The sequence below is a fragment of the Xyrauchen texanus genome, chromosome 16 (assembly GCF_025860055.1).
Source record: "Xyrauchen texanus isolate HMW12.3.18 chromosome 16, RBS_HiC_50CHRs, whole genome shotgun sequence".
NCBI classification, from domain to species: Eukaryota; Metazoa; Chordata; class Actinopteri; order Cypriniformes; family Catostomidae; genus Xyrauchen; species Xyrauchen texanus.
The window spans coordinates 4,745,433-4,772,939 of NC_068291.1; the positions used below are offsets into that span (position 1 = coordinate 4,745,433).

At 38.5% G+C, this 27,507-nt stretch overlaps 2 protein-coding genes across 3 annotated transcripts in view; one reads left to right on the forward strand and one right to left on the reverse strand.

Annotated features, from left to right (window-relative positions):
- Positions 1 to 10,788, reverse strand: part of LOC127657035 (vam6/Vps39-like protein) — a 51,754-nt gene extending 40,966 nt beyond the window's left edge. The window contains exons 1-8 of the mRNA XM_052145673.1: positions 10,359 to 10,788; positions 8,851 to 8,916; positions 8,703 to 8,767; positions 6,883 to 6,925; positions 6,588 to 6,682; positions 4,116 to 4,214; positions 3,938 to 4,030; positions 2,547 to 2,730 (exon numbers count right to left, since the gene is read on the reverse strand). Of these exons, the coding sequence (XP_052001633.1) occupies positions 2,547 to 2,730; positions 3,938 to 4,030; positions 4,116 to 4,214; positions 6,588 to 6,682; positions 6,883 to 6,925; positions 8,703 to 8,767; positions 8,851 to 8,916; positions 10,359 to 10,431 (718 nt within the window). The 5' untranslated portion in view covers positions 10,432 to 10,788. The remainder of the gene's footprint in view (positions 1 to 2,546; positions 2,731 to 3,937; positions 4,031 to 4,115; positions 4,215 to 6,587; positions 6,683 to 6,882; positions 6,926 to 8,702; positions 8,768 to 8,850; positions 8,917 to 10,358) is intronic.
- A 15,506-nt stretch (positions 10,789 to 26,294) lies between these two features.
- The window catches only part of LOC127657220 (filamin-A-interacting protein 1-like), a 36,203-nt gene continuing 34,990 nt past the window's right edge, over positions 26,295 to 27,507 (forward strand). For both annotated transcript variants that reach the window (XM_052145918.1, XM_052145919.1), the window contains exon 1: positions 26,295 to 26,581. The gene's annotated coding sequence lies outside the window, so the exon portion shown is untranslated. The remainder of the gene's footprint in view (positions 26,582 to 27,507) is intronic.

A 27,507-nucleotide genomic window follows, 5' to 3' on the forward strand; every position in this document is an offset into this window, starting at 1 on the left:
CATCTTAAACAACCAGGCCAATTTAACTGTTACACTTCTATAAAATCACAATGCAACAACTGCTTTATGCAGCACAACGAGCTAGTAGCTAACAGCTAGCGGTCGTGTTGTTTATTGTTTTGTGTCGTGTTTAAGATGATGTCACAGCAGTAGAGGTGGTGCAACTATAACGATCAGCCTATAATCCCACCCACGTTGAGGCGGCACTAAACAGTAGTGGAAAAGCAAGCTCAGAAAAGTTAAGTGAGAAGATTCGAGTCGAACTGTAACTTGCAGTGGAAAAGTGCCATGAGTGGATACATATCAAGACCTTGCTGGACGCCTTGAAGTATGATGAGTACGGCTGGGAGGTCATAGGAGACTTCAAAATGGTGGCATTCCTGATGGGTATCCAAGGTGGTTTTACCAAGTTTAAGGTGGTTTTAACAAAGGCAAAGCTATCTTAGCCTTTGGGACAGCAGGGACACCAAGGCACACTACCACAGTTGGGACTGGCCACAATGGACCGAGTTCTCTGTGGGGAGGAACAATGTCAAGTGGGAGCCACTGTTGGACCCCAGGAAGGTGCCGATGCCACCATAGCACATCAAATTGGGCATTAAGAAACAATTTGTCAGAGCTTTAGATAAGGAGTCGGCAGTATTCAAGTACCTTCAAGACTTCTTCCCTAAGCTGTCTGAGGCAAAGTTCAAAGGTCTTCGTCGGACCACAGATAAAGAAGATCCTGGAGTGCAATGAATTCCCCAAGAAGCTCACTAGTAATGAGAAAGCAGCTTGGAACAGTTTGTCGCAGTGGTTCGGGGCTTCCTGGGCAATCACAAGGCTGAAAACTATGTGGAGCTGGTTGAGACTCTGGTGAAGAACTACGGCACAAAAGGCTGTAGGATGTCCCTCCAAGTCCATATACTTGATGCTCATCTTGATTAATTCAAGGAGAACATGGGAGCGTACTCGGAGGAGCAAGGTGAGCACTTCCATCAGGATATACTGGACTTTGAGCACCACTACCAAGGACAGTATAATGAGTACATGATGGAAGACTATATTTGGGGGCTGATTCATGAAAGTGATTTACAGTATAATCGTAAATCTCTAAAAACTACTCACTTCTAAATCTTTTGTGGTCATTTTTGTATTACTTTAGTAGAAATATATGTTCATTTGGATTCATATGTTATGTGACCGAAACTTTGTGAACGAAAATAAACAAATTCACCTGTTTTCTCATTGGAAATAGGTACATTTCAAAATATCACTGTCCTGGTCACAAAAACCAAGTTTGTGGGGAATAATAGCCATTTTATGTACTTTTGATGCATAAGCAATTAGGAGATAACACTTACTAACCAGGAACCAAAATTGTGTTACATAGTGTAATTGATTAGTTTAGTGACACCTTCTATTAATGTTGCTAGGTGGCAACAAATGAAAGTCTAATGTGCTATGAGCAAGTCATTGAATCATTTGAAATGTTCACGACCGAAATCTGTCAAGAGACTTTATAGTATTCAAGCATTATAAGAACAAAGCAGATCTATAATTTCCATTCACTTTTTGAATGACCGAGCATGACATTACATCCAAAAAGACCACAACAATAGTCTAATAATGAGTATCAATAACGTCCTTACCTTCTAAATTATAAAAATTTGCATGTCAAATCTACTGACTTCAGTGGAATGTTTTAGCATTATAAAAACAAAGCAGATGTACTGTATAATTTCCCTACATTATTTAAACTGCTGAACATGACTTTTATCAGAAGAAAACAACAGCATAATAACAATAATTTTGAGTTACAATGATGTCCCTTCATCATTGTAAAGTGCATTTCACGAGTTGAGTCGAGGCGTCAAAGCTCCGCTAAACACCAGTGTCAAACAGCACTTTGTCCTCCACATTAGGGTGCCTACACACCGAGTAGAGTTTATTCAGCGTCAGAGAAAGCTGCGAATGCATTATTTCAAAGGGGATGGTACGTTGGAAGGACGAAGAGGGAAATTATGAGACCTTCAACATCTCTTCATAAATTTCAACCATTTTAAAATATTTAAATATTTAATTATTTAATTAAAGCAGTCCTAAACGCATTACTCCTGTAACATCATAAAAAGTTTCTGTGACTTGTGCCACAGAATACCTTCTGTCGGTTTGGTTAGCCTCGCACATCAATAAGTCTTGGGCACCCAACACCCTGTCACTGTTTTGTGGTTTGTCCCTCCTCGGACCACTGTTGGTAGGTACTCACCACTGACCAGGAACACCCTACAATCCTAGCTGTTGCGGAGATGCTCTGGGCCAATCATCTGGCCATAACAATTTGGCCTTTGTCACAATGAAAAAAAGCGAGTCACAGTGGTCATAATGTTTTGTCTCATCAGTGTACTCCTGTCAGATGCAGAATCACTGTGCATGCGCTGCTGTAGCCAAGCACACGATTGGCCGTAGCTGTAATCAATCAAGTGATCTGACTCAGGAGTACTGCAATTGCAAAGCATTTATAATTTATTTAATCAAACACATGTTCATTAAGAGTGATATCATACCCATCGCAACAGGAATGTCTGTCCAGTTGAGGGCACACTTCTGTGTGCAGACACCCTCTTCATTCAAAACGACCGTAAGGTCATCCTGGCCCACTGCAACCTTCCCATCAGCCAATGGGGCCACCAATGGTTCCAACTGTTTCCCTGTGGGGAACAACTCCTTGACGGTACCACGACCATCCATCTGAGAAAGAAACATAACACATTTATTATTAATTCACCATGAATGGGGGGGGGTGTTAGTTTTATCAGAGGAACCATCATTTCATCATCATTTCACAGCCAAGTAGATTAAATATTTTAAAGACATTAAATCCAAATCTAATAATTCACACAAGGGAGATTGAAATTCAATAATTTTCCTTGATATGCAATTTATATGTATATTTCATATACAATAGCCTAGTTTCAATTCACTTTTCATGCAGTTTTGTTATCGACAAAGTCAAAAGAAGTAAAAAAAAAAAAAAAAAAACGTTTTGGAAATTTGCCATCTTCTGCCCGTTTCCATTCAAATGGAATTTTAGCGATAAAATGGTGTGCGTGATGACGTCATGCCTAAAAAATATACTAAGTTTTGGTTTATCGCAACAGAAATCTGCCCTTAAGCCATTTCTATTCAGAAATGTGTGCTTATTGCTAATCGTGTACCTTTCGCCTCCCAGAGGCGAAAGGTACGCCTTCCTCTGAAGTTTTGGTAAAATGGGTATTGAGACAATTCATTGAAATTACACAGCTTTCTGTCATTTTAATTTCACAAATAAATGCAATCAGAAGAGGAGGGGTTGCAATCAAAAGAGAGCAGTTGCCCTTCTGATGCCGCTGGCAACAAAAGTGAGTACACCCCTAAGTGAAAATGTCTACTGATGTGATGACTCTTTATGAAACTTAATGGCCAAATGAAAGCACATTAAAATCATTGCGATATTGACGATACTAGTCAATTTTACATCTCGATTATATGGTTAATATTCGATATAACGCCCAGCCCTAGACAGTAGCTCTTCTGTTTAGTGTAAGCAGTGTAGCTTTTCATGTAACAAGCAACTTTATACACTGAGTTGAGGTGTAACGTGACAAAGGACTACATCGCTAGGTTTAATGTCCCATTGTATTGGATATGCAGTGAGCTGAGGAAGAAATCAAACGTGCTTTCCTTTCAAGTGATCTTGTTTGTATCAAATATGTATTCAAATGCTGTTGATATATAAATTATAGCTTTGTTTTTAATTTGACTAAACAGGAATTTATCTGTTCCTAGTTTATGTGTTAAATAAATACTACTCTGATTTCCCCTTTACATGGCTTACATATAGTTATAAAAAGTAGCACTGATAATGGGCACATTCATGTCATTACCGCCTCTACCTGTATTTGTTTTCTTTACCTACCCGTATCAGATAGTAGTCTCGTTTAAACCCCACACATATGGAGTTTTCACACCAAGCCATGGATTTAGGGATGTCTGGAGCAGCAAAATCTCCCTGCAGCAGTGACCACATATGATTTAGCCTTCATTAATGGATAGACCACTCAAACATTCTTTGATCTCTGTGTTCCTTAACCAACCTGTAATTCATAGAAATCTCTGTCCTTCCAGTAATACAGCTGAATTTTCCTCTTGACTGCAACACACATGCGCAGTTTGGCTTCACCTGAGCTGGATTGCTGCATAGAGAGAGAGAGAGGGGAGGAAATCAGATGCGCTTCAAAGGGGGAATGTGTGGAGCAGAGACACATTTTAACTATGGACATGTTCTGACAACCAGAAAATGTCAAAATAATTTTTGGCTTCTATAAATATATCTATTGTTTATCATTTCAAACCTAGCAACCTTCTTGTTGTAAAGTGTTTAGCTTGAAAATAGATGCCACTTGCTCTGATATTTTGTTTTCAAATGCAATGACATGAATGTTTTTTTAAGTAAATCCAAAACTTTTATACAGAAAGAAAAAGTTATAGTAGAATAATATCCTTGAAAATATGCTGTAATGTGCTCTTACATAATGAAGTATGTAAATTAGCATATTGTGCTGGGCGCACATTCATGAGACGATATTATAAGCTAAATATTACTCGCTTTATTGATAATCCCCTGGGATTGTACGCTTCCATTTATGGAACACTTACGGCTGACTGTGAAGAGCGCATTTTTACAATGGCATTGGTAACTGATAACTTTTGTTTTAGCGTGATGCTGTATATTTGCTGCTAGCTGTCTAATATTACTGACTGCACTTTTAAGTGTGCATTAAATGTTCAAATACTTTTTTGCGGCTACTTTATACATGCAAAAGTTAAAAAAGAGGTTATTCAAAGTTAAACCACCCAAATTTCAGGAATGTGCCCGGCTGACATTTTTGATTTTGCAAGTACTTTTTCTGAAGAAAGATAAACATAAATGATGACAAAAGATAAAACATTAAACCTTTAAGCTCTGAAGGTGTTTTTAAATATTTCTTGTTTCAGTGGCATACCCAAAATTAAAGGCTTGTAACTAAAAAAGTGTTTGGTATCATTGCAAAGAACACTTTTACAATATTTTAACGATATAGATTATGATACATTCTGAGACTCTCAGCCTGAGAAACTGCTGAAAAATCACAAAAAACAATTGAGTAAAAAAATGTATTTCTTATTTTTTTCTGATTTGACATTATATATCTCTGGATGTAAATAAGGTGTCATGTCATCTGTAACTGAGAAAAATGTTGTGCTGATACAGAGCAATCAAAAGTTATAGAATTACACAAATTATTTAATCAAAGCCTCGCCAAACAAAAACAAAAAACATAACATAATGGCACCATCTTCTGGTGGTCATATTTAAGATTGTGCTTTATCTAATGTGGATTATCAACTGATCTATGCATCTGATTACCTTGTGTGTGGGCTCGTTTGAAAGATAACTGCCTCATCTAAGTAATGGTATGTGATCTGTTATGTTCAGTTTATTTTTATTGAAGTTATAAGCGCAAATGTGGCATATAAGCAACACTAACATGATTGTCAAATACATATATTTAGCTATTACTCACTGTGAGTAAAACAAATAGTCTGGTTGTATTTTATTCTTTGGGAGCTTACCAACAACATATGACACATGGTTATTTTATCAGTTTGATGTTTTTACTGATTGCAATAATATGTGAAGGGCAATTATTTTGTAAATAAATGATCAAAACAGAACACTTCCGATTTGTCTGCAAATTGCAAAGCAGTTGTTCAGTTTTAGTCATAATGCCAACATGAACGGGAAAGTAGAGATTTTAAGCTGTCAAGCAATACCTATTTTGTGTGGATCAAGACTAGTTATTAATACTTAGACACTTGCGTTTAAAGGGTTAAACGCCACGCCTTAATATTTACTGACTGATCCATTATTTTGTAGACCATTTTAATAACTTTCAAATAATGGCAGCATCATAATTGTATTTTTTACACAGAAATAGGTAGGTACCACCATTGGCATAACAATAGGATTTTTTGAAGTGAAGTATTACTAAATTAAACAAAAGTTTTTTACCTTTAATTCAGTGAATGTCATTTAGATGTATTCTTTAAAAGATAATTTTCTCGTCTTTATTGTTAGTAAGCACATTTAATGCAACCTTTTAAGTCGAGGCACAAGCTGAATAGTCGGTTAAGAGCTAATGATTAATTGTTGCAATAATCACCCGAAAAGTCGAATAATCGTTCTAATAATCGGTAGATTAATCGATTATCAAAATAATCGTTGGCTGCAGCCCTAGCATATAATGCAAAAAGGAGTGCTGAAGTCAACCGATTTTAATAAAAACTTACCTGGGTTTTTTTCCCCCTGTAATTTTACTCCAAAATCATAGCCGAAGTTTTTTTATTTTGAAACCCCTCCACAAAATAATGGATTAGTCCTTAAATATTGATTTACGACTTATAATATTTTGGCTTTCATCATCATTTATGTTTAAAAAATATGCAAAAACAACACTTTGAGCCAGGCACCTCTGCTTGAGATGACATGGAATGACCATAGATCAGATGTTCTCTTTGTTAGCTACCTGCAGGTCACAGGCAAACAGTGTGGCCCCTCTGGCTTTGGACACCACCGTTATCTGCTGGAACGTGAGCAGGTCATGAACGTGGATGTTATTTTCTGAAATGAAAGAGGCCAATGACACTGCTAATATTGACACTATGCAGTTCCACAAGTTACACTATACCACATCAACATTTCCAACAAGTTCCTAAAAATGTGGGCCAACTTCCTCACAGACATCCTAAACAAAGTAACTAAGAAGATGACTTCACATCAAATGACAATATGACTTGACCATTCTATAATTAAATACTCACCCAACAGACTAACCAAAATCTTGTAATGGGATACCACGAACAGCTGTGAGAAGTAACATGATGGAAAAAGCATAAGCCATTTGAGTGACATAAAAACAGACTTATAAGTATAGAAACAATATATTGCACAAACTTTTGATATGTACAAATATAAAAGTAGTTTAAGGGTGTAGGGAGACCGACTCGATTACTTCATTCACAGTGGTAATGGGAGCGCGCGGTAACACTGAGGCACGTTTCGCAGGTTTTGTTGGCTGCAGTTCTCTGATTGGTAGATCTTTCTCTGCTTTACCATGGGTAATGTAGTTGTTTACCATGAATTACACTATCAAATACTATTTTTAAACAATGAATTTGAAATAATGGCACAGATGGCTTTAGCGGAAGCATATACCATTGATGAACAATCTCGTAGCTCACAGTAGGTCTGTCTTTAAAAATGTATAATTTAACGTTGAAAATCAATTTGTCTATGGGATAAAAGAATGGGATTTTTACATCCGGAACCAGACTGTTGCGCTCTATAGAATTACTACTTGTGAAAATGCTATATTTTTATATCAGTTATAAGGTTTCCACTAGTACAAACGTTCTTAATAAAAAAAATTATAAAAAATACAAATAAATTCTAACTTTAAATAATTCTTTAAAGTTCTAATATTAAATGATAATAAAACATTGCAGAGACAGGTGTTCAAAATACGGTTAATTATATTCTCTTTAGATTATCATAAACTAGCATTGCAACATCGTATATCAGTTTTTTTCTTGTAATAAACTGTCCCTGTTGACAATCAAATTACTGCTTAAAATCAAAAAGTTCTCAATCTCAAAATCAAAAATAAGGCCCCTCGTCGTCACGTTTGTGTATAGTTATCGGTAGATGTCACTGAATTTCGAATTTAGTCAAAAGTCACCTTCGTGTGTGATCGTTATCGGCCATCGTTTTCATGATCGATCTTTGTGGTCATGTCCGAGTACTCGTGCCCATCCCTAGTAGAAGTAGGGTAACAGAATGAAAATCCCATTAATTTTTTCCAAAGACTATTCATTTCTCAACAATAACTTATAAACCTTTAAAGACAGACCTACCATGAGCTCTGAGGTTGTTCATTGATGGTATATGCCTTTGTTGAAGCATCAGTCCACATTATTTCAACGTAACTGTTTAAAAATCATCTTTAATAGCGGAATTCCTGATGAACAACAACAATACCCATAGTCCAACAGAGAAAGATCCACTAATCAGAGAACCGCAGCCAACAAGTCAGCAGCGAGTGCCCACATCCATGACGCAATCAAGACGGTCTCCCTACACCCTCGAACTTCATATACTGTATATTTGTAAATATGAGAACATTTTGCAATAAACAAAATATTTTGTTTCTATACTTGTAATCAACAACCTAAAATCAAAAGTTTTTTTTATATTTCCATAGTTTTTTATTCAATTATTACGTCATGCGCAATGCTTGATTGGATTGTAGTTCGTAACCTACAGAAAAGCAGTCTTGTACTTTTATCTTTTTGTCAGATTTTCAAATACATTTTTGCTTTAAATAACAGTTTGTAATGTTGTGATTAAGCTCAAAGCTGGTTGGTTTGCTTCATGGATAACAACTCTTATGAAAATCCAATGAAAATAATTAATGGGAAAAATACTTCCAGAACCCAGACAGCAGAAATGTTGAGAGGACACTGTTGAATGTTCAATGGCTGATAAAGAATTATCAATTTAACAAGTGAAAACTGAATTATAGATATCTATCATTTAAATCCAGCATATGATTAAAAGTCAATTTGGCTTGCCGTAGTCATACCTGCTGAATCTTCTTTGAGAAGTTCTTATTGGATTTCTCTAATGTAACTTCAAACCTGTTTGTACCTGAAATATAATATGTAATCAATTACACTTAAAAGTAAATTCCGCTGAATAGAAGCACAAATGTAAAAACAATAACTACACACCTGCATCTTTCTTGATCCTGTACAGAAGAAGATGGCCTGGTTTGGTCCCAACAAGGAGCCAATCGTCTGCAAAAACAGAACGATCATCACACTGAATGATACATGACAAAGATTTTCAAATGAGCAGGAGCCTTACAATAGCCTTGGTTCATAAATGGAACGATCTGTAGTGTAATCTAGAGTTCAAAAGAAGTATAATTGTTTATACTTAAATAATTATAATTTTAGTCTAGGGTAAAAGATATTTATCTTGAACCCTCAGCATGTACATTAAACGCAAACCTGAATCTCAGAATTGCATTCTGACATGATATTCTTCTCACCACAGTTGTACAGAGTGGTTATCTGAGTTACCATAGACTTTGTGACCATTCTCTGTTGACCTCTCTCATCAACAAGGCATTTCCATCCGCAGAACTGCCACTCACTGGATGTTTTTTTTTTGTTTTTGGCACCATTCTGAGTAAATTCTACAGACTGTTGTGTGTGAAAATCCCAGGAGATACAGAAATACTCAAACCAGCCCACCTGGCACCAACCATCATCCATGTGATTATCTAATCAGCCAATCATGTGACAACAGTGCTGTGCAAAAAATCATGCAGATATGGGTCAGGAGCTTCAGTTAATATTCACATCTACCATCAGTTGATTTGGACCGTGGCATGACTGTTGGTGCCAGATGGGCTGGTTTGAGTATTTCTGTAACTGCTGATCTCCTGGGATTTTCACACACAACAGTCTCTATAATTTGCTCAGAATGGTGCCAAAAACCAAAAACATCCATTCAGTGGCAGTTCTGCGGATGGAAATGCCTTGTTGATGAGAGAGGTCAACCGAGAATGTCCAGACTGGTTCAAACTGACAAAGTCTATGGTAACTCAGATAACCACTCTGTACAATTGGGTTGAGAAGAATATCATGTCTGAATGCTATTCTGAGATGTAGGTTGGCGCTGTTTTGGCGGCACGAGAGGGATATACACAATATTAGGCAGGTGGTTTTAATGTTGTTGCTGATTGATGTAGATGTCAAATAGACATTGTTTACACTGTTTGTAACTGTACTAAAATGTGCTTTCAGTTCATTGCTTGTTTTACTTTCATTTAAATTAATTTCAAATGCCTTGGTAGCAGCTCAATAGGTTTTGAGAGACAGTCAGAGAAAGAACAACTATTCCACTATACAAACAGTCGAATATTCTGACAATTATATGTCCTAAACGTTGTCTATTTTTGCCTCTTGCTTCTATAAAGACATACCTAGAAAGATAGCAACCACATAGTCTAACAACAACTTTTCTAACACTATATAGACTATCGGTTTGAATGTCTAAACATGTTGCCTACGAAGACAGCTCATATGCTTTGAGACAGAATGAGAAAAACCATTCGTTCAGAATCCCCAAAATTGTCGTTTGACACATGTTCTGAGACGCAGCCATTATCAGTGAAGGAAGAGTATCAAACCTTAACCATGTTAGTGTTTAAAAGACAAGCAAAACTCACCCCAGGCCGCTAGACAGTCAATCTGGAGGGGTAATTTCTCCAGAATGGGAACTGGCTCATATGCGTCATGCATAATGGAGCTCTTATTTATTACTAAACACAGGAAAATAAATAACCAAAATATATTTCGAAGTATAAATAAAATTTTCCTTGTGTCCCGTGTCGGTTTAATGTCTAAATATAAACGAGATTACCACTGAACCTCTTTTGTTTTTCTGTTGTTAATATGAGTTGTTTGCTAGTTAGCTTCCACATTTCTCCCTGTAAAGTCGCTAAAAACACAGATCCACGAAAGTGTACGTTCATATGATTTCATCCCATTGTTCCACGCGATTCTATGCTTTAATTTGGGTTTAACTGTTAACTGTCGACAGGATTCAGTTTTTGACATCTAGCATCCAGCTATCTGTGTTGCGCGAGCTTCCTGGTACTGTGACGAGCACGTGACGCTGCGAGCTCACGAGATTCCTATTGAAAACAATCACACACATGCAGCGCGTGCACTGTGACTGTCCCTGTGATTGATATTTCTCTCATATGGTCCAATACTGTTTCTTTTTTTGCCATTTTTGACCTAATATTGACCTTAAGACATGCCAGTTTTTTGCATACTGTGGCAACTCAAAAACACAAAGACAATGTTACACTTCATTTAACAAACCAAATAGCTTTCATCTGTGTTTGATATAATGGCAAGTGATTTTTCTAGTACCAAATGATCAATTTAGCATGATTACTCAAGGATAAGGTGTTGGAGTGATGGCTGCTGTCTAGATTTGATCAAAAATGACTTTTTTCAAATAGTGATGGTGCTGTTTTTACATTAGTAATGTCCTGACTATATATTGTGATCAGTTCAATGCCACTTTGGTGAATTAAAGTACCAATTTCCTTCCGAAATAGCAAAATCTGTACATTATTCCAAACTTTTGGCCGCCGGTGAATATTAAAAAAAGGCACATTTCTGATTAATGTAAAAAAAAAAAATAGCTAAATTGTGTAAAACGAGGCTAAATACACCCCTACTAGAAAGGAATAGTTCATCCTTTACTCACCCTCACAACGTGTCTGATTTTCTTTCTTCTGCTCAACACAAGCGAACATTTTTAGAAGAATATTTAAGCTTTATTGATCCATTCAGTGCAAGTGAATGGTGACCAAAACTTTGAAATTCCAAAAAACACATAAAGACAGCAGAAAGTGGCTAAGACTTTAAGACTTTAGTGGCTTAATCCATGTCTACTGAAGCTATCCAATCAGTTTTGGGTGAGAACACACCCATATATAACTCCTTTTTCACTGTACATCTTGCCATTGCAAGTAGGCAAGATCATGATTTCAAGCTCTATTACACTTCCTAGTGCCATCTAGCGCTTTGCACATACGTCAAGCACTAAGAAGTGTAATCAAGCTTGAAATCATGATTGCCAAGGAGACTGTTGATGTAAACATATTTATAGTAAAAAATAAGTAAAATGGATTTTTAAAAAAACATCTCCCTATAAATTTTCTGAAAAATTTACTAGTATGCAGTGTTTCCTTGTGCACACAGCCATGATGCTAGGGTGCTGTGGATGGTTGATAGGGCGTGCTATGCAGTTGCTTGTGCATTCTGAGTAGTTGCTAGGGCTTAGGGTCCTCCAAGACTTGAGGTATCAATATCATTCATGTCTTGTTGTACAAGAGGTGTTGAACCAGTCAGGGCCGGATGTAAGTGTGTGCTGGATCCCTTTGCCACCCCCTCAAAGCTCAAGTGAAACAAAGAGTTGAATTGTATTGTCATGGCGCAGAACACAACAAAATGTGCTGGAAGAAAATAACATATTTTGCTGTTTGAACGTCTAACCTGTACAGTTGCTAAAATGTGCACAACAAACAAGAAATGCCTTCATGGGGGCCTGGGTAGCTCAGTGGTAAAGATGCTGTCTACCACCCTTGGAGTCACTAGTTCTCTAGTTTGAATCCCAGGGTGTGCTGAGTAACTCCAGTCAGGTCTCAAGCAACCAAATTGGCCCGGTTGCTAGGGAGGGTAGAGTCACATGGGGTAACCTCATTGTGGTTGCTATAATGTGGTACGTTCTCGATGGGGCATGTGGTGAGTTGTTTGTGGATGTTGTGAAGCCTCCATACGCACTATGTCTCCGTGGCAACGCGCTCAACAAGCCACGTGATAAGATGCACAGGTTGACATTCTCAGAGGCAGAGGTAGCTGGGATTCATCCTCCGCCACCCGGATTGAGGCAAATCACTATGCCACCACAAGGACTTAAAAGCACATTGTGAACTGGGCATGCCAAATTGGGAGAAAAAAAAAAAAAAAATTCCAAAACAAAAAAAGAAATGCATTCACAAAATAAATAATACATTTCTTAGTCAAGGCAGCAGTGACAGATGATCAGATCTAGATCGGATGTTTTCAAACCATTTTAAAACTTTTGCAAACTAATGTGCTACACCTATTACTACAATATTATTGCTGTGTTAACAAGCTTTTGAATCTTTCTTTGTTTATTTTAAGAATATTCTCTCGAAGATTAATGTATCAAAAAGGGAAGAGGAACATAAGTATGAAAATTACATCTTCAGATGCAGAAAACATGCTCTGAGCATAGCTAGGAGTAGCTTAATCACTTTCTATATGAGATCAGTAACTTATGGGTAGTACAAAAATATTATTTCACATTATTCCAGACTCTCCATTACTGCATCAGTAAATCAACCACCATTATGCATCTTTTAAGAATTTACTTGACATTCAGAGGGACAAGGACTGGTTGACTAATGTAAATCTCATTGGTGAGTGATGATCACGTGACAGAAAGAATGGAATCACTTCCTCTTCATCTCTGTGCCTAAAAAAATGTAACTATCCAGGGTGGAGAGTGATATTTCTGTATGCTTTCATAATTTATCCAAGCTGATCCAATATATGGGTTAGGTGTTAAGTCTAAAAGTGTAACTATCTAAAAACTCTACATTATAAAAAGATAATTTTATCATATTTAAAAAGAAGGAACCCACCTTAAAACATTATGAAGTCAATATGAATGCACAGAAAAAAGAATTCTCTGGGTAGATATGGGAAAACACTGATTTTCTATAAAAAAAAAAATGTTTTTTACTTTTCTTACAGTATTCTAGAATCACACCCTGTCTATCTCTGAAGATGACCCTCACTGTGTATTTTCAATAATACTAATTGTATGTTCATGATTGGTAAACTGGAGCGGTAGTTAATCCTAGGTTTATCCAGAGATTATTTAGCAGAGATGGGCCACTTCTATTAAAATTAATGGGAGAAACTGGAATGCTCAACTAATGAGCTCCGATCGCCCAACGGTCAATGGAGATAGAAAGGAAGTCCCGCCTTACAGTTAGAAGAGCCAATCACCCTTTAGATACAGACATCACCTGTCAATCAACTCAAGAACGCACATGCGCATTACCTATACAAGCCGGGAAATTTGCATTTTTTTGCATAATATGTAAAGAATCACAATTTATGCTGAAAGTATTGTCAGATGTTATTGCTGATTTTAAATATGTTCTTTTATCATAATCTTAGCCAAATGTTTTTGACATTTTTGTCTTTCTCCATTCAAGTAGATAGGAGCTGCACAGGCATGACTGGAAATAGCCTCCTGAGAGCATTCCAAAAATGGCTGACAGTGGACTGACTTGCTAGAAAGACTTAGGTTTATCATAGGTTTAGCTCAGGAATATTAACTTAATCATGCTAATTGCAATTAAACCTTCTAGGAGCATCAATTCAGGTAATAAATATGAGTTAGCCAAGCCTGTATTGCATTGGAATATTCAAAATGGTATTGTCACGTGATACGTGTTACCTTCATCATCGCTGTTCAGAATCGACCAATCTTGGACACTTGAATAGAATACTACCAGCCTACCAGGAACATATGGGATGGAAACCTCTTGTTCTGCAAATGGAGAGACACTAAGTATGTTACAATGGTTCCTGGTCAAAATGTAGGATCCCTGTTCCAAATGTAGTAAAGGAGTACAATAATTTCATGGGGTGGACTTGTCAGATGCCCTTCTGAAGTACTACTGCATAGGTCTAAAAACAAAGAAGTAGTACAAAACACTGTTTTCCCACTTTGTCAAAATTACAGCAGTCAACAGTTTCTTAGTGCACAAGGCATTGGAGGTGGAGAAGAACTGCAAACCATTGACTCACAAAGTATTTAGGGAGAAGTTGAGTTTGAAGCTTGTGGACTTTAGCTTCTCCTCTGCTGTAAGAACACCTGCAGGGTCACCTGCATGCACAATGGGGCCAACGGTAGGCACTCCAGTGTCAACTGCAGGTACTATGGGCCCAACTGTTGGCACTTCAGGGTTAGCTTTAGGCACTCCGGGGTAATTTGCAGGCACATTACAACCAACTGCAAGCACATCAGGACGATCCTCAGGTGCTGTGCATCGAAAGGTCAGAGGTGGTGTGAGCTCTGCAAAAGAAAGGGCATTGAAAAAAAGCATGATTTGGGAGTGTGACTCCTTTCTCATAACTCTCTTTCTAATACCAGACAGGAATTGTTTCAGGGACTGGCATGTGCAGAAGCAAAAGGCTGCCTTTTATATATATTCAACTTTTAAATGGGCTGGTAACATTTTACAACAAGGTTCCATTTGTAAATAACATAACATTTGGGCTCAACAGCACTGACAAAAAGGCTTTTTGTTCCTTTTTACAGCATTTCAACATTATATAAAATTTTAGAGTGAAAACTAATAAAGGGAATTACTTTAGTTTTACAACTCCCAGTTTTCCACCCACTGGGATATTTGTCATCTCTAGGCTGTAACAAGATGACTCTTGTTAGAGTTGCCCAAATCAGTGAACTCTTTGGAGCGACGTGTCAGCTTCAACCACGGCACCATGTCGAGTTAAAGGACGATGCAGAGCTGCTTGAGGAAATGGTGCGCTCAGAGGGCCAAGGCGGAGTCATAGGTTCAATGGATCCCCTTGCCTGTGAAGTCACCGGGGCTGATGGTCGAACTGGTGACTTGAGGGGAACTTGCTGATCAGAAGGAGGACCAAATCTCAAATCTGTATTCATTGTGAGGTGTGCGTTTTCTACATTGTGAGGTGTCTGTTTTCTAAATTGCTGATTCACATAAGAGAGGGAATTCAACTGCAAGTGGATGTTAAAAAAATAAAAATAAAAACCACAAATATTATCTGAGCATGGCTGATGTTATGAGAGCGACGGTCGGTCTGCACACGCGTTCATACACGGTACATATGCGTTCACCACTGGTCTGTCAATAAAACATGTGCACTCAATCTAACTTACTCAATACAGTACGAATCTGTCCAATCTCTTGAATAGCTTATCAGAGATACGTACTCATCATGACAACAAAAGTGACGGCTGTTCTTGCTGTGATGGCGTTTAGATGCCTTCACGCAAATGCTTTTTAGTAATCTACTTCAGCGCAAAACAAATCTTAATGACTTGTCACTTAAGGACTTTTGGTGCTAATATTGGTTATATTGATCTTGTTTATGAACACATATCTGGTGTATGTGATGTTGAACGCTCATGGTGTTTGTTAGTTGACAATCACAGTGTCAACAGAACTGATCTATATTAGAAAATTGAACTGTTACACCTCTTATGTTTAAAATAATTATTAAAAGGGATAGTTGACCCAAAAATAAAAATACTCTCATTATTTACCCACCCATCCCAGATGTCTTCACCAAAAGATCGCTCCAGAAAAGACGGCCGTGGTCTTTCGAGGGGGGGTGTTACGTGTTTAGGTTAGTTTGGGTGTTGGTGGTGAGTGTGAGTAGTTGGAAACTTGATCAACCTCCTGATTACTCTTGACCAGAGAGTATGTTAGTGAAGTGGAGAGGCAACAATTTCCCTTCCATGCTCAAAGCATTCTTTATTCACTCGCTCCATCGTCACACCGGGTTGTCCATTTCCCGCTCCCTGTTCGCTCCACACTCCTGGATTAGAGAGAACCAGCTCCTTGTTCACTCCATGGCAAAATAAACGCATATCTACCTCTCCACTGTAAAGTTATTTCAATATGCTTTTAAATATCACAACCCTCCATGAAAAAGATGTATTAAATGAAAAAAAAAAACATAATACTAGGAGGAAAGCTACAATGTGCTTTATTGGAACACTAACATAAAATTATTTTTATAGCTTACTTTTGAATCATTTCTGCAACATTCTCTTAATATAATATTTTAAATAAATGATTAGGCCTATGTATTATTGCCTATTGTTTTCTATTATTGCAGTTATTTTAATTAAACTGGCCTTATAATTCTGTGAACGAAAAAATTACATTCTCAGAATGTTCTAAATTATTTTTAATCAAAACAACCACTAAGGATGGAAGTGGATGGGCTCACAGCATTAGAACGGGGAACGTGAGAATGAGAGTTGGCTCACTCGGCGATTCGAACGGGAGAGTGCTCTATTTTGGCTCGTGCCATTCAAATGGGTAAGCTCAGCATGCATCCGAATGCTGGTCCACTCTGCATCCGAACAAGGCGGAGAGTGGTTAGGCATTAATTAAGATATCGATGGTTAGAGGCATTCTTTGGTTGTATCTGGTTAAATGCTTTTGAATTGGTTTAGGAATGGAATGAATTGTGAAATGGATAATATGCTGTAGTAGAACCAGTATTAAGCACAACATATATAATCATCCAAATTGGGTGAATGGAACGCCAAATCGAGGGCTGACAGAAGTGCTAGATTGTGGTAAACTGCATTGGAACAGCCTACCTTTGGAGGCAGCCTCACGCGAGGGCCTGCTGTGGGTGGAAGGTTTGGACGAAGGACCTTTATATGGCAATAGAGGGCTGTACCATTGATATTTGCCTCTAATCAGCCAACTTATGGGGACAGCCTCAAATAAGGGCCCAATCTGGGTGGATGGTTTAGATTAAAGGACCTGTGTATGGCCGTAGGTAGTTGTACCATTGGTGTACTGCCAGATTCGCTGGCTTGCAGAGGTAGCCTCACTCAATATCTACCCTCAATAGAGACTAAATATGTATCTCCTGAAATGCTCGTTGCAGCTGCTGAGAAGTGAAGACAAAGGGCATGGTAAAAACGCTGCTGCGGTTGTAGAGTAAGTGGGCCTCTTGCAGGAGCGGAGTTTAGAGTACTGTTGTCGCAGTGAATTGAGTATTTGGGGGCATGGTTAAGGGGGCTCCTGTGGGAGCACTGCAGTGTTTACATTGCTGTAGATGCACATCTATAAATTTATGGAACTTAAGAATTGAATGTGCCTGTGGAGAAAATAGTAATAACTCAGTGTACACACATTTGGCATGGGCGGGACATTGTTGCGGTAGTGTCAGGTGGGGCACTGTTGCTGCTCAAATAGGGCACAAATTAATTTATTAGATTTATCAACGCCTGTAAGTAAGGGGGCTCCGAACGATTGGCCGCCGATCAGGGCTGGACTGGGACACAATTTCAGGCCGGGAAATCCTACACCCATCCAGGCCATCCTATGCACCCAAATACAATTTAGAAACACGGACAACCTTGTTTTTTTTCCCCCTAAATTACATTTATTTCACAGTATGACCATAATATAAAAACATAAACAACCAACCTAGAAGTAAAGCAAATGGGTCTGCACATAACGTACATACAAGCATTTACTCTAGAAGTCCAAAGCTGTTTCTACCTCTCTACTTCTCACTCATAAGTGTATATAAACTGCAGAAGAGAGGTTAAACAAAAATGTTAGCTTAGAAGGTCAGCAGGTTGCATAAGACTTCGCTGCTCTCAGCAACTTTATCAATAATGTTGTCAATGTCAATTCCAACAAGTATCTCCCTCTCTGTTGACATTAACATGAAAGCCTCAAGGTGTTCCTGATTAATAGAGGTCCTAAGTCTGTTCTTCACAAGCTTCAGTGTGGAGAAGCTTCTTTCACAGGCTACTTGTGTCACAGACAATGTCAACAAAAATGTGTAGCCCAGTCCAATGACATGACATCAGTGAGAAGGTTGTATTTAGACAGCAGGATATGGCAACATATTGCACAGTTTTTGCAAGTTGAACAAAGTGTGCTCACCAACTCCAAGCCCTCATCAGCACCTGAAAGGTTGTCATCTTCTCTTGAGAGCTCCTTCACTGTCTTTACACTATAGCTATCCAAAGTAGACATCTTCAGCCTTTTCCAATGTGTTGCCAAATTTGTCAGCTCTGCCTGCAATGTCTCCACTGTGCCACGATCATCAAAGTTGATCAAAAATTTGCTAAGTTCCACTAGAGCGGATTTTGGGAGCCCATTTTGTTGTATTTCAGCAAAATTTTCAATTTTTAGGATCCATGCAGGCAAAATCTGAACACAGACCTGCACTTGCTGTGTATCAGTGGTTACCATTTATTGATCAATAAATTCAGTTATAATAATAAGACACAATAGGGCTATTACCCATCAAATAAAAAAATGTGCACTGCAATTACAACTGCAATAAATAATGTTATGAGATTGATGTTTTAAATAAATGTTTGAATATAAAAAAAATGCAATACTTAAACATTAAACTAAACCGCCAATAGGTGGGGGCAAGTGACCGGTCTTAATTAGTGAGTGATTCATACAAAAGATTCGTTCAAAATGCTGAATCATTCAGTAACAAAACACCGCGCTGCTGTAGCTTTCCTTTGGAACTATTTTAGTCGGTGAAATAGAACAAAAACAGTTAATATGATTTGTGTCTAAAATGTAAGTAACTTAATAATAAATATTAACTACGCTACTTGTTTATTGAACAATAAATTCAATGTAACATTTTCAATCGTGATAATATTCAGCAAAACAGCTCCCTTAGTTGTGTTATGTTAAATGTTATATAAAAAAAAAAAACAACAATTAGAATTTTTACCTCAGTACATTTCTTCTGTGAGTTTTCTGTGTGCACTCATTTGTTTTGATTTCTCCACGGATGTAACGTTAGACGGGTGCTACCGCTTACATTTGCTATCAGTTCAATACTAAGTTAACGAAGAAAAAATTACAGTATTTACAGATGAAATTGACCTACACTTGAAGCCCTGAACAGGTCAGTAATTTTGCAACATTTTGCTGCTTCTTGGAGCGCTTTCTTTTTTTTGTCCTTTCCCTCTCTGCTCCACCTGGCCGTTTTCTCTCCGTCATCGGGTGCTGCTCGCATTTTCTGTTTAACCGTTTGTCTGAGGCGTAAAGTCGAATCGTAGCCTTGCCAGTCAAGACTAACAGATTCATGATTTTTTTATTTATTATTGTTATTAATATTAATTATAATTTTATTGAATGACGAATTCAAAAATGATCACTGGTAAAGGTAGTAATATAAAATAATAATAAAAATAAATAGAAAACCGCTGGCTGGCAGCAGGCCAACTTAGTCGCCAGGCCAGAGGGAATTGTCCCGGTGCTCCCGATGGCCAGTCCGGGCCTGCCGCCGATTGTTACCGGGCGATAATTGTTTTAAATAGTTTGATCGGTGGTCTCTATAAAGGCCGATCAGAAGAGCCGATCAGATGATGCAAAACTCGTGAGACAATTTTTCTATGCGCAGCTAAAATGGCTTCACTATATTCAGCGGTCTGGCAATTCTACCAGGTGAAAAATTGCAATTTGCAATGTGTGTGCCAAGGAAATCTGACGAGGCAGAAAGTATTTCAACACCACCAACCTCATCAGACATTTGAAGGTGATCGGTATCGGCCAATATTGCTTCCAGCGATCGGCCCCAAAAATCCTGATCGGAGCACCCTTACCAGTTAGGGAAACAAAGGTTAGTTTGTACTTACCTGTTGGGGGAGCAAATGGTTAATTAGGAATATGTAAATGTATTACCTTTATATATGTCTGTAAGGGAAGCAAAAGGTTAGTTATGGAAAACACGTCAGTTACTTTTATATGCAGCTTTGAGGAAAACAATAGTTTCGTTAAGAATACAACTTTATTATGTTTGTCTAGGCGGAGCACTACTGCAGCAGTATCAAAATGTGAAAGGAGTGCTGCTGTGGCATTATCGAGAGGATGCGGGTGATGCTTCGGCAGTATCAAGCGTGGGCATCTGGTGGGGCACTGCAGTTGCAGTATTAATTCGGGCACATATGGTTTTATTACATTTATGCACAGCTGTAAGGAAACAAAAGTTATTTTGAAGGTTATATCAAGCTCTATTTATTATGTGTTGGGATTGTTTTAACTAAGATCAAAGGAAATGCCAATGCGAAGGTTAACGAGAAATGCTAAAATGCTCTTAAGATTACTGCACCACCACTGCGCTTGAACGGAAGAGCCCACTCTGCATTCGAATGGCAGGTGGCACCGAGTAGAGAACCTTAACGAAACATGTGGATTGCGATGTGTATATATATTTATGAACTGTCATATGGCCCCAAAGACGCTGTGGTTGTGGCACCAGGACAGCCCATTTGTGCTGCTTAGGGATGTTTTGAGCCAATGGTAGGAGCACCGCAGTTGTGCTTTCTAGCAACTTAAATGTCTTTGGCTCCTTGGAAGCTAAAGACGAAGTCATGGAGTGATACCTAGATAGCGAAAGCAAGAGGAAAACCTGTGAACAATCTCGTGGAAGGGATTTTAGATGGGCTCCCGAAGAGACCTGCTGGAAGTAATATTGGTTTACCTACTCGTTTCTGTAGAAACAACACATTATTTATATATATAGGTGAAACTTATTCACATTTCACAATCCTAAGAAATCTGTGAAAAATTTGAACCATGGCCTCTGGAGTGCGGACTGCACTTGCACAGGAGTAATCTCAGGCTGTTAATGCTAATGGGAAAATAATGCAGTTGACGTTTTAGGGACATCAGTCTAGAGAGAAGAGAAGGTAAATATTAGTCAAATTTAGAAACAATGTGACCAACAGCATAACTTATCTAGGAATAAAGACAGTTGCAACTCTTCAGTGGATATAGAAATGCAGGAAAAATGTGCTCAATAAACAATGTGAAAAAACAGCATAGAATGATCTGAGAAATAAAAGATCTTTGGCTCTGTACTGCATACTGATATGCAGGAGAAATGGACTTGCAATCATCATTGAAAGATTCACTTGTGGTCATTCGCTCCTTAGGAGTATGACTGCCACCTGCTGTACAATATACGTCTCGCTTAGGAAATGCAATGCATAGCAATAGGTTTGAACAGCATGAAATTATCTGGGATTAAAGAGAGTTGCAGCTCTCCACTGCATATGGAAATGCAGGAGAAATGGATTGATTTTACTTGTGTGAAGTGTTTGTCCTGATGGGAGGAGGGAATGTGATATTCTAATGTAGAGATGATTGGAAGTTTGTAGCAGTGCTTGCTAAGAGTTTTCAGGGCCGAGCTGGAATGCTGAGAGGAGGCGAGACACTTTGCAGGATAATAATGAAACAAGTATTGTTTAAAGTTTCAAATAATTATTTCCAACATACACACACTGAGCACTTTTTAAGAAACACTATGGTCCTAATAAAGTGCCCCACGTGGTCTTCTGCTGTTGTAGCCCTTCCACCTCAAGGTTTCGACATGTCGTGCATTCTGAGATGCTATTCTGCTCACTACAATTGTACAGAGTGGTGATCTGAGTTAGCGTAGCCTTTCTGTCAGCTCGCACCAGTCTGGTCATTGACTGTTGACCTCTCATGCCGATCACTGGATGTTTTTTGTTTCTGACAACATTCTGAGTAAACTCTAGAGACTGTTGTGCATGAAAATCCCAGAGGCCTGTTGCATGAAGCTGGTTTCAGTGGCTACCCAGGTAAGTTTAGTTTGAGCAAACTCTAGTTTTTCAGGCTCAAGAAGGTAGGTCAGTTTTTACTGGAGTTCATCACCATAGCAACTTACGCCACAAGGCTAACCTGCTCCGGATCGCAAACAGCAAAATCTCTGATGCAATATAGTCCCCCCAATCTCTCGTTCCAAATTAAAGCACCCTGTGAAGGGAAATGTATATATTTCTTGTATTTAGATTTATATATTATGATTTAATATATTATACAGTAAATACATATTAAAGATATTATAAGATGCTTTATTTGACCACCGATTGAGCAACCTTTTATCTTTTGATCAGTACATAAATATTTGTATTTTTTTATTTGATCCCCTTTTTCTCTCATTTTGGCATGACCAGTTCCCACTACTGGTGGGGTTACTCGCCTCAATCTGGGTGGCGGAGGACAAGTCTCTGTTGACTCCACTTCTGAGACAGTCAATCTGCACATCTTATCACGTGGCTCATTGTGCATGACACCGCGGAGAATCACGGCACGGGAGGCTCATGCTACTCTCCATGATCCACGCACAACTTATCACACGTCCCACTGAGAGCGATAACCACTAATCTCGACCACGAGGAGGTTACCCCATGTGACTCTACCCTTCCCTAGTAACCGGGCCAATTTTGTTGCTTAGAAGACCTGGCTGGAGTCACTCAGCACACCCTGGATTCGAACTCATGACTCGAGGGATGGTAGCCACCGTCTATACTCGCTGAGCGACCCAGGCCCCCAAAAAACTTTATTAATGAGTTTCTTTGCATCTCTTTACATACTGTATGGAGTGCGTAATGATGAGAATCTAAAAAAATAAAAAAATACTGCCTGTAGAATTGTCCTCCTCCTGTCTACCCTCTCTACTCTGGGAATTACAGGAACTCTGCTTGTCTGGTTCAAGTCCTTCCTCTCAGGTACATCCCTCCTTGTCTTTCCACACTGGCTGCTGGTTGCTGCATGTATAAAGGCTCTGATGCTGTCATACAGAAAAGTCACTGGGTCTGCTTAAAATCATTCCTGCAGACCTACATTCCCACTAGAAAGCTGCGATCTGCAAATAAGCAGTGCCTTGTGGTACCAACACAAAGAGGCACCACATCACTTTCTCGGACTTTCGGCTTCACTGAACCTCCATGGTTGAATGACCTATCATACATCCTTTCTGTCTTCAAAAAACAGCCCTGACATTCTAAACAGCAGTAATGAGGTAAACAGGAAAACATAGTGTCTTTCACAGGCTTTTTAATCCACACATCACAATTCATATTACTGTACATTGCACTTAGTAACACTAACTGTAGAAACTATGGTGTTTTAGTAGAAATATTGTATATATTTATAATAAAGGTTACTGCTATCAGAATTACACTCACCTAAAGGATTATTAGGAACACCTGTTCAATTTCTCATTAATGCAATGATCTAATCAACCAATCACATGGCAGTTGCTTCAATGCATTTAGGGGTGTGGTCCTGGTCAAGACAATCTCCTGAACTCCAAACTGAATGTCAGAATGGGAAAGAAAGGTGATTTAAGCAATTTTGAGCGTGGCATGGTTGTTGGTGCCAGACGGGCCGGTCTGAGTATTTCACAATCTGCTCAGTTACTGGGATTTTCACGCACAACCATTTCTAGGGTTTACAAAGAATGGTGTAAAAGGGGAAAACATCCAGTATGCGGCAGTCCTGTGGGCTGAAAATGCCTTGTTGATGCTAGAGGTTAGAGGAGAATGGGCCGACTGATTCAAGCTGATAGAAGAGCAACTTTGCCTGAAATAACCACTCGTTACAACCGAGGTATGCAGCAAAGCATTTGTGAAGCCACAACACGCACAACCTTGAGGCGGATGGGCTACAACAGCAGAAGACCCCACCGGGTACCACTCATCTCCACTACAAATAGGAAAAAGAGGCTACAATTTGCAAGAGCTCACCAAAATTGGACAGTTGAAGACTGGAAAAATGTTGCCTGGTCTGATGAGTCTCGATTTCTGTTGAGACATTCAGATGGTAGAGTCAGAATTTGGCGTAAACAGAATGAGAACATGGATCCATCATGCCTTGTTACCACTGTGCAGGCTGCTGGTGGTGGTGGTGTAATGGTGTGGGGGATGTTTTCTTGGCACACTTTAGGCCCCTTAGTGCCAATTGGGCATCGTTTAAATGCCACGGCCTACCTGAGCATTGTTTCTGACCATGTCCATCCCTTTATGGCCACCATGTACCCATCCTCTGATGGCTACTTCCAGCAGGATAATGCACCATGTCACAAAGCTCGAATCATTTCAAATTGGTTTCTTGAACATGACAATGAGTTCACTGTACTAAAATGGCCCCCACAGTCACCAGATCTCAACCCAATACAGCATCTTTGGGATGTGGTGGAACGGGAGCTTCGTGCCCTGGATGTGCATCCCACAAATCTCCATCAACTGCAAGATGCTATCCTATCAATATGGGCCAACATTTCTAAAGAATGCTTTCAGCACCTTGTTGAATCAATGCCACGTAGAATTAAGGCAGTTCTGAAGGCGAAAGGGGGTCAAACACAGTATTAGTATGGTGTTCCTAATAATCCTTTAGGTGAGTGTTTATTAAATATTGTATTTTAGGGGAATATACGTCACTTTTATGGCAATTTTTGTTTATGGTTTCTACGTGAATATTATTTTTCATTACAAATTCCATAGTTAATTTTTTTAGAAACCATAATAATATCTGATAATAAGGAGCATGGATTGACCTGTGATTAGCATAATCTTACTTAATCTTTTAGATATAAGCTTAATCTTTTAGATATTTTCATCAGGAAAGCATCACAGTCTAATTAACATCTGTTAAACATCTTAAAAAGATCAGATTTACAAACATTCTAAATCATAAACTTCTCAAAGACATATGCCGAATGTCATATTGACATCCGAAACATATTTAATGGCATGCATCTTATAGACATATTGCAAATGATCTAAAACTGTAAAAAATATGTCTTCCAAAGGTAAACACACACATTAAATAGATGTTTGGGTGATGTACGTGTGCTATCAGGGTATGTGTAAAGCAGTTCCATGGAAAGGAAGAGGCGAGAACCGGCTTGGCAATGTAAATAATATTTTACTGATAAACATAAACAAAAGACAAACACACACACATGACAGACATGTCCGTAAACGATCCCTCTCTCCCGCACAATCCTCCGCAGTCGGCCTTTATCCCTCTCGGAGGCTTGATTAACCTGATAAGGGATCGGGTGTGTAGAATCACGACCCGGCCCCACCCTCCGCCCTGCCACATTCCTCCCTAGTTCTCTCAAGCTCGGGAGTTCCCGGCATGACGTACACTCCCACTTGTCTGTTTTAGATCTTTTCATCTGGAAAACTTCACAGTCTAATTAACATCTGCTAAACATTGTAAAACAATCATTCTAAAGCATAAATGTCTCAAAGACATATGATGAATGTCTTACTGACATCTGAGAGGAAATGTTTTATAGAAGTATTGCAGATGAGCAAAATATGTCTTCCAGATTTCAGTAGTTCGCAAGTTTATGTAATCCTGCGTTGAGGATAGTGTAAATGTGTGTGGCTCTCGGTCCTGGGCGAAGGGGGCTTGAGGCTCAAGACTCGACCTGAGCTCGAATCCCCACCCCAGATTAGATTATTTATAGATGAATAGTTAGGAGGGAAAGGGAGGTGAAGGGATGCCGGAAGACTCGATGCCACGTAGAGGTAAGCAGCTGTTTAATTACGCTTACTCTGGGCAGTGTGATTGGTCGGATTAAATGAACTTGCTCCTCCTGAACCATGTTAAACGCTAGTGTGGACGGAGAGCATAACATAGGACATTTAACAATAATCAATCCCGAAATACAAGGAGGAATCTTATATTTTATCATGGCTTTGGAGTTCCTGGACTGCAAGTGGGTGGAGTGACTGGTCGTTCACTAATGTGAGAGCCGAAAAGCTCAGCTGTCACTTCACGTAGACTCTCAGTCCCTAAGAGCTACAACTGTAAAAGCAAAAAGGTTAAATATAGCTCACCAGGATCACTGATAGAGGAAGCATGTACAGTGTAGTGCACCTTCTGCCCCTGGAGTAGAATAACAGCTTTCTCCTCTTCACAGTCTCTATCACTCGAGTTGTGACTCATTGTTTTTATAGCCACTCTTTTACAGGCCTTTCTAATGGCTTCAGTCGTGCTTTCTTTCACTTGTTGGCAGAGGGTTTAAAGTGTGAGAGGTGGGGGGGCACACACCTGTTTCTCAGTTCAGAACTACCTTACAGAGAAAAGGTCTAAGGAACTCTTACATTTTTGGATGATGGACTTGCGTTAAAGGGGTGCTACTTAGAAGAAGACGTCTTTAGACTGACTAACCAGGAGCATGTATCTACTTAAGGAGTATTTGTAAGGTTTAGGGACTATTGAGGGTAAGTGTGTCTTAAGCAAATCTCTTTTAAAGATTAAATATAACTTCACATACATTTGGATAATTCATTGCTCTTTGGTAGTGATTTGATATGTCAAACATTGTCCTGCAGTGCGAAATGCTTTAATCAGTCTGAAACTGTTTTATACAATTTTATTTTTTTCATTTGTGTATAATTATTATACGAGCAGTTTTATGACCTCATATTTATTGAAAGTCTACATAAAGCTATTTGCACTTTTTTCTGCAAAAGAAGAAAAGTTTTTTTTAAAGGTGATTAAAAATGATGTAATAAATGAACAAATACTAATTTACATGAAGTTTAGGACAAACATTTATATGTATAGGAGAAAAAGTTCATGGATATACTTTTTGAAACTTGTGTAGGCAGAGGATTTTAATTTCTTAATATAGGGCATCATGCACTTTTTTGTGAGATAACTCTACTAGCAGTGCTGGGTAGTAACTGATTACATGTAATATGGATTACATAATTAGATTACAAATGCCAAGTACTTGAAATTGGATTAAATGACATTTTAAAATACTCGTAATCGGACTACAGTTGCTTTTATAGATTACATGATTACATATTTACAAGGCAACAGTGGTACATTTTTTTTATAATTTATTGATAATTTTCATATCAATATCATCATATTCTTACACCAAAGTGCAATAGTCTACCAGATGAACATTTTGAGAATGCGCTTCTTTGACATTACAACAATAAGATAAGCATCTCAGCTAAGGAATGGGTGATGGAATATTAATAAGTAGTATGTGTTAAAACATGTAACGCTTTTATTGTTTATACACTTAGAATAAACTAGATATTAAAATAATAGGGCTGTCGATTTAACGCGCTAATTCAGTGTGATTAATTGTATTAAAAATAACGCGTTAAAAAAATTTACGCAATTAATC